At 40.0% G+C, this 8,634-nt stretch overlaps 1 protein-coding gene across 2 annotated transcripts in view; it reads right to left on the bottom strand.

The window, feature by feature from the left end:
* LRMDA (leucine rich melanocyte differentiation associated) overlaps positions 1–8,634 on the bottom strand; it is a 1,105,225-nt gene that overhangs the window by 1,084,917 nt on the left and 11,674 nt on the right. For both annotated transcript variants that reach the window (XM_089682571.1, XM_089682570.1), the window contains exon 2: positions 5,748–5,848. In XM_089682571.1, coding sequence (XP_089538697.1) covers positions 5,748–5,848 — 101 coding nt within the window. The remainder of the gene's footprint in view (positions 1–5,747; positions 5,849–8,634) is intronic.

Consider the following 8,634-nt stretch of genomic DNA (forward strand, 5'->3'; position numbering starts at 1 on the left):
CCTACAATGTATACCGATAAATGTTTTGATAAAGCACTCAAAAAATTCCAAATATATGAGAAACATACATACACGGAAACTAACTGAACGCAGTAAGTCTCACCAATACAAGAAGAAACGATGCTCACATATTACACACAAGATTGGCATGCAGAACAAATCTTATTTAGGGCTTTGTAACAGTGTACTCACTGTACTTAAACCCCTGCTGTCAAAATGCATAAAATTAATTTCATCTGATAGACAGAGAAAGGATTTTAAAACACACAGCTCATTGTCCAATAGAAGGATGCCTTTCTCAACGTCTGGATAGGTGCTATGCTGCATGTGACTGCTTCCCTTTCCACACAAATAATAAACCCATAACATTACAAACTATTCCTATAACACTGTGTGAACGTTACACTGGTACCCTCTGGTACCTGGTCCACGATTTTCCCTCATTCAAGATGTTACAGGTATTTGCCACACTATATATCTGATGGTAGAATGCTTGCCCACTGTTTCATTCTACCTATAGCTGGCCTACTGTGTAAGAATGAACAGTGCTTAGTGTCCACATAGCTAACTGTGGCACTTTCTTTTAGAGGCACAAGTATGCTAAATAAATAAGCAGAAAGGATTTTTGCACGGGAAAGAAGCTTCTGAAAAGTAGCACTTCACCTAAACTGCAACTGGCAGAAAGGGGGGGGGCATTTGGAAACAGCTATGTAGTTTGGGGACCTATTTGAATCTCTTTTATGACACCCTTCTTTGTTTTGTCCGCCTCTGTGTGCTACACCTGTCCCATTTTTGCATGTGTACCCTTCAACAATGCTGCTGCAATGTTAAAGCCTAAATGCAGCCAAAATCAAAAACAGAAAAATCAGTACAAGGGACATAACTTACCCTCAGTAGGATGTGACCCTTGTGTTAATTTTTTTGCTGTTAGTAGTAATTCTCCTCCATCCAGCTCTCCACCCCCACCATCATCTGGTGCAGTGGGGGTTAATACAATCCCTGGCAAAAAGTATGGAATCACCACTCTAGGAAAATGTTCATTCAATTATTTAATTGTGTAGAAAAAAAAAAAACAATCACAGTCATGCCTCAAAACTATTTTCATTTAACATTCCAACTTTCTGGCTTTAAGAAACACTTAAAGAAAAAAGAAAGAAAACTAGTCAGTTGCAACTGTTTTTGCAGATCAGGGTTGTACAACTAAAGGACTGATATAGGCTCTCATTTCAAGAACCCGACTATATCTGCCCTTTTTGCCCAACTCCGCCATTCATAGAAGCCATACTAAAGCTTCTATGAATGGAGAGGGCAAACTATCAATAATCTGCCCATTCTCCATTCTTAGATGGTGCTTTATTCATAGAAGCTCACCACTGCATCTGTTAGTAATGGAAATATTGTAACTGGAATCTCACCTCATTCAGTACCAGGCCTCAAAACCAAACTAGTGAAAGCTTTATTTATTTTCTGGCCAGACTTCCTAGGCACAGCATCTACATGTGCCTACTGAGAAATATGGCCCTTATTTTGAAGGAGCCCAACCTGGTATGCGGGTTGAATCTAAGAATAAAAATTCACAGTTTTTTTTTTAATTGTGCCTTTAAAAGAAATAACCATTTGTTTTGTTTTTCTTTTTTCCTTCCACCTCAATATAACAGGCTACGCACATTTTAGTAGAAATCAGAAAGAACACAGTGTGTTTGCATACAAGAGGATTAAATTATATGAGAATCCTGCTAGTGGAAAATGTGTGAAACAATATATCATCACTATGTGCTGCAACCATGGGCTCACATGTTCCTATGCTTACATTTAGGCAGCTGACCTTTACACCGAGCATACAACAGCAATTTATGGGAAACTAAGGTATAGCATACCATGGATACCCATAGACATGAGATCTAACTCCCAATCTGCCATCTGCTTCAGCAAATCACTCAGATATTAATATAACAGTACCCAATAACATTTTCCAAGAATCTGGAACCTATAATTCAGGATTCCAGGTAAACATGTACCTATTTTTTAAATGGAAATAAGAACAGTGCAAATAGTTTCCAAAGAATCTGCATTTAGAAATAAGAGATGGCGCTAAGAAACATACCATGAAAGACAGGGAGTGCATATGACAACCAGTACACCATACAGTCAGTTTAATGGGCTTTTGTAACCAGAACATCAGCAGTTCTTTGGAGCTCAAAATCACTGCCATGAGCGGGTATGTTATGTATTTAAGATCTCCTAATAAGGTCCATTACCAGGACAGTAAATCTGTAAGTGCTGCTTTAGGCAATTTTAGTCTTCTTAAAAATTATTTTTGCACCTTGTTGGTTGGTCACCCTCTGTGTGTGTACTCCACCACGTTGTATGTATACTTTCCACACTGAGGAAATCTACCATACCAATTTGAACACACAACGTTTTATTTAATAATGGATGTCAACTTTCCCTGTTGGAAGAAAACAGCTTATAGTAACATTAAGCAGCAGTGACTGGTTTATGGATGTATGCTGGTTCATCCTCTGGGCAACAGGCAATTTAAGTTACCTACACAAACTTTTTTTCTTACAGTTTGTGCCTTCATATAGGTCAAATGTGAACTCACTGGCCAAGAAGCAGCAAAAAGGGGGTTACCTGGTGACCATGCAAGCTCTAGTTACAATTTCCTTTATTAGGGAGTCCTCAAAATTAGATGAAAAGTGGTCAGTTTGCTCTTAACACTTTCATCATCAACATAATAATATAACCATGTGTAGCTAGAGCTCTGACAGCTATTATATTTGGCTTTACTTCATATTTTGCTATGTAATTGTGTTTGCTATTAAAATGATTACCATGTAACAGTTGAATTATTCTTACTAGTTGCACTTACCTTGTAGCACACCACAAGGGAGATAATGGCATCGCACCCATCATCAATAATAATTATATGTACCATTTCACCTTCAGACAAAGGAAACCTTGAATACTTGTGTTAAAATATTAAAGTGATATTAGACCCTCAGTTTTTAAGCACTTACAGCAGCTGATAGAATCACTTACTGAGTATACAGCTTCTTCATCTTTTAATCCTTGCCTATGTTCCAGTTTAAGGTTGTGCCATGACCCCTGCCCCAGGTTTCCTGTTTCAGGGTGGCTCATTTCCCTTGCAGTGTCCTATGGAGCCACCCTTGCACACAGGGACTAGAGTTGTGTCTCCTTACACTGTCTACATCAACAGAAACATAAAGCCCCAAGGCTTTGGCAAGGCACTCCCCTGTTTCTTCTTCCTCCAAGCTAATAAACTAGTATTTAATTGGAATATGTTACCAAAAAACACATATTTAAATAAAGTTAAAACGTCCAGCACCCCATGTCAGTTTAGCAGAAAGCTATTTACATATAATGAATAGTGACTATACCACTAATTACATATATTACATATAAATCACATGCACAGTGAATACTCCTAAAGTGATAGTGCCTTAGTGGGTGCTATGGTGTAAACCCATATTGCACCTCTATAGAGCTGTGTACATACTATATGATTTAATGCAAACACATATGTGCACGTGCTGGTAATACACAAATAATGAATAAAGTCTTTGAAATAAATGTGCAAGTGAATATTCTGTTCCTTTTCTCCAAGTGCTAGATGGTCTCCTTATATGCTCACCTCTATATTTGCCTGAACAAATCCAGGCAAATACGCTTTTTATCCTTCCAGGATAGATGAAATGGGATGATGCCTTTACTCCAGCCGTCCTATAAGGTGGACATACCTATGGATGGATCCTCCTGTTCTTTCCTTTATCTCCCTGTGTATCAATGAGTACACTGAATAGCTCTCTTGGGATCTCCCAGTTCCCCTCCTGGGGTTGTTTCCTCGTTCACTCCTCCTTATAGCAGCTCATAGGATGTTTGGTCAAAGAAGAAAAAGCAGACCATAGTGTCTTATCCTTGTACAAAAAATGGATTTATTTCTGCCACTAACAGGTATAACTTGGTGGCATACAGCTCATGTGTGATCCAGACAGGTATAGATGGCAGTCAGCAGGTGAAAAAGCCGGTAGCAAGAACCTCTCTGTAGCTGCCCCTGCAGTGCTATCTGCCTGTGCTTGTATACGGATCTACTCGCTTCTCCAGTGCAATGTCGTGACGTCAGAGCCCCTCCCCTACGCGTTGCGTCACAGGGTCACGTGACTTCATCAGGGGGAATATGATTGGATCCTCCAATCATATTCCCCCTGATGAAGTCACGTGACCCTGTGACGCAATGCGTAGGGGAGGGGCTCTGACGTCACGACATTGCACTGGAGAAGCGAGTAGATCCGTATACAAGCACAGGCAGATAGCACTGCAGGGGCAGCTACAGAGAGGTTCTTGCTACCGGCTTTTTCACCTGCTGACTGCCATCTATACCTGTCTGGATCACACATGAGCTGTATGCCACCAAGTTATACCTGTTAGTGGCAGAAATAAATCCATTTTTTGTACAAGGATAAGACACTATGGTCTGCTTTTTCTTCTTTGACCAAACATCCCATGAGCTGCTATAAGGAGGAGTGAACGAGGAAACAACCCCAGGAGGGGAACTGGGAGATCCCAAGAGAGCTATTCAGTGTACTCATTGATACACAGGGAGATAAAGGAAAGAACAGGAGGATCCATCCATAGGTATGTCCACCTTATAGGACGGCTGGAGTAAAGGCATCATCCTATTTCATCTATCCTGGAAGGATAAAAAGCGTATTTGCCTGGATTTGTTCAGGCAAATATAGAGGTGAGCATATAAGGAGACCATCTAGCACTTGGAGAAAAGGAACAGAATATTCACTTGCACATTTATTTCAAAGACTTTATTCATTATTTGTGTATTACCAGCACGTGCACATATGTGTTTGCATTAAATCATATAGTATGTACACAGCTCTATAGAGGTGCAATATGGGTTTACACCATAGCACCCACTAAGGCACTATCACTTTAGGAGTATTCACTGTGCATGTGATTTATATGTAATATATGTAATTAGTGGTATAGTCACTATTCACTATATTGATATACTGTAGTAGTATAAGCTGTATATACTAATATATAGGAGCGCGGCGCATTCGTTTTTCTATCATCTATACACACTAGTTAAGTGAGTCAGTGTAAGTGCCAGCGCACCCCATACACTTTTAGATTTAATTATTTATCATATACCTCAATTCATAATAGCTCACAAGTATTCACTATAATTGTTTATTTACATATAAGATTCAACTTCACAATCTGGTACTTGCTGATGCTAAAGAAAAATGTGACTGTTCAAGGAGAGTCTGTTCCTTAGCTCACCCCCTCTTTTCTTGCATGTCATAGCCCTTTCCTGTTCTGTGAATGTCTATATACTGGCCCCGCATCTCTGCCCCTCACTTCACCCCAACCTTTTATGTGGCTGTCAGGGGAGAAATAACGGGGAATATCACGAGTGACAGCTTTCACTCGGGTGACATCACATCCAAGATGGCAGTGAACAGCAGTAGTCTCAGAGCTTTTAGATGTCTAAACAAGACAGGCATTTACAGGTAAACAACATGCATAAGTATGTAAAATGCATATATAATCATAAGAAGATTTTTATTGAAATAAATGGTAAGGCAACAGGGTCTCTTTAAAGTAGACATCCTTCACAGAGGTATATAGTCATTAACGTTTTACTACTCAAGAACTAAGGCAAGAGGTAAATGCACATTTTACATCAAATATGAGGTAAAGCCACTTACTGTAATAAGTTAAAGCTCAGATCCAGCCTCTTTGCAAAATGACCATATTTGCAAGCAAGAAATTGTGGAATTTCTGCACAATCTTTTCCGATGTATGACACCTATAATAGCAAACAGAGGTAGATGTATTTCCTTCAGATGTTTTTTTCTGTTTTAAAATCATAGAGGAATGCTACCCAAATATTTTCCTTGATCATGGTAAGAGTGGTGCATTGTTTAATCATACACTAATTCTTACAGCCTACATTTACTCACAAGGGACATTATTTACCTGTAATGTGTTGTGTTCCTTGTGCTTTTGTCTTCTAATTCAGTAGACATCTTCCTTCCTCAAGATGCCTCCCCCACCCCTACCACCATATGCTTCTAGTACGGTGGCGGTTAACAGAACTCAGCGACTGTCAAATGTGATCTATGAATGGAGGATGGGTGATTGAAAGGTCCACCTTCTCCATTAATAGATCATGTTTCATTCATGGAAGCTGTAGTAAAAGCTTACATAAATGGAGGTACAAAAAAATTGCAACTGCCACAATCTATACCTGGCCTTCACAGTAAGAAGTACATGGAAGGGAGGTGCATGTCAAACAACAGAAAAATTCCCAGCTCAACTTACCAACCAGCCTGCAACACATTTGCAATTACACGCGTAAGCTGCAGAGCCGATATTTTTTGCAATCCCAACTCAAAACTTTGGGAGTCTCCATAGTAGAAGCACATAATAATGGATAGACTGAGGGCAGGTGAGCCTGGAGGGAGCCCACTCCTCCTTAAAGGCATTGGGGCGCACTGGACACCCAGCATATAGCAAAATGGCGGCTAAGGTGTCCAGTGCTCCCCTCACCAGTATATCAACATTATAAAAAAATGGCAACTGCCCCAATCTATAACTGGCCTTTGCAGTAAGGGGCACATGAAGAAGATTTGCAGCTTATGTATGTATTTACAAATGTGCGCAAACTAAACCCCTTTTTTTAACATGAACTGTTGGACAGGATCATTCAGTTGGTTGCAGGCTGGTTAGTAAGTTGAGCTGGGAATTTTTCTTTGTTGGTATTTGACATGCATCACCCTTCTATGTGTTCCTTACTGCAAAGGCCAATTACAGATTGGGGCAGCTGACATTTTTTTGTACTGTTGATATACTGGGGAGTGGTGCACTGGACACCTTAGCTGCCATTGTGCTATATGCTGGGTGTCCAGTGTGCCCCTGTGCCTTGAAGTGTTACTAAACCCAGGACCCTGCATTCACTATATCTGCTCTTCCACAGTACTGTACATAGAACATGGAAGTGCAATTATTTTAGTAAATATAAACTGCTAAATACCTTTTCTCATCAGCAGTTAGAGCAGTCTTGTGACTTCTATCAGTGTCCAGCAGAGCACTGGTTAAAGCTTGTAGGAGGAGTTTTCATTCTCCCCTATGAGGCTGCAGGACCCCTGACTCTCTGTCTGGACAGTGCTGAATGGTCCTGTGCTGATCACATGCACTCTCCCAAGAAAAAAAAAACCTCTCTAGCAATAAACACCAAACGGAGCATGTGCAGCTTGCCTCCAAACCTCTGTTTTATCAGAAGATATATTGGGGACAGTAGAAGAAGGGGAAGATCAGAGAAGAGAGGATCAATCATCCTTTTTACACAATGCGGAGAATTAACACCTTACGTTCCACAGTGAGTATAACTTACTGCAAGCAATCCATTAAAGTCAAAAAAATTTTAGATTTAGTATCACTTTAAGGGCTTCGGAAAAAAAATAGTTGACTCCATGCAGGCAAGAAAAAAAAGTTCTCACCAACAATTTTTCTGTGAACAGTCGAATGAAGATCTAACTATATATGGATAGCCGGAATAATGTGCATGATCTGATGAAGCTCCCCCCAACCCCTCTAAAAGAGTTCATGCTAATACACAGCCAGAAAAACTAATAAAAAAATGTAATACATGATTTAATAATATAATTTAAATATATGAATATATATATTTAATATATTTACACCAACAATTTAGGCTGTCGTGAATTGCAGTGACAGGAATCTTGTTATTCCTGCTGTGGCTGTGAGAGGCTAGGTGAGGCCACCGGACCTGTTCACTATAATGACAGTTTGCCAGTGGCCGCAGCTATTCCCGGCTCTCCTCACACCTGCATAGTGAACGGACCAGCGGCTGTATCTAGCCACTTGCAGCCACAGCAGAAATCAGATTCCTGCTGCTGCAATTTGCACTGGCCTACATTGCTGGTATGAATCTAGCCTAACAGTGGCTTTAGAAACATTAACGTTACATTGTATATAGAAAAAAATTAGATAAGTGCAGGAAACGAAAGCTGTTTGGAACTCACTAGTTTGGATGGCAGACCTTACAGGAGAGACCAGTATGGGCCTCATTTAAACTAACCCTACCATAATGCCTCAAATTTTGAGAATCACTGCCCTAGGCAACAATCCATTTTTGCTCTTGCATTCATAAATCATTTCAACACAAAACTATTTCTCAGGCTTCTCTGAGGATCACTTATTTGAAACTTTTATTCAGTCAGTCAACCCCTCTAACTTCCTAAAAAAAACAAACAAAAAACTTTGTAACACACTACACACACAGAACTGAAACTGAAAGGGTAGTTTACAACATCGACATCTTGCACATGATGAGAGAAACGCTGAGATCAGCAAATACAAAATACTGGTAAGAGCTGTTACTTTAACTGAACCCTTCCGGGACTTGTATGCTCACGGTCAGATTTTAATGAGGTGCCCCCACTGTCCATCGTTCCTGGGCTGCCCCCAATGACCACAGACTTTTGTGGTGTTCAAGCTCTCTATACTCAAATAATTAGTATAACTCATGGGTAATGAAATGTTAATGTATTTACTTTATCCTTCGGGCTT

Source organism: Staurois parvus, unplaced genomic scaffold, assembly GCF_062004578.1.
Source record: "Staurois parvus isolate SC_StPar_1 unplaced genomic scaffold, SC_StPar_1.0 ptg000291l, whole genome shotgun sequence".
In the NCBI taxonomy this organism is placed as follows: Eukaryota; Metazoa; Chordata; class Amphibia; order Anura; family Ranidae; genus Staurois; species Staurois parvus.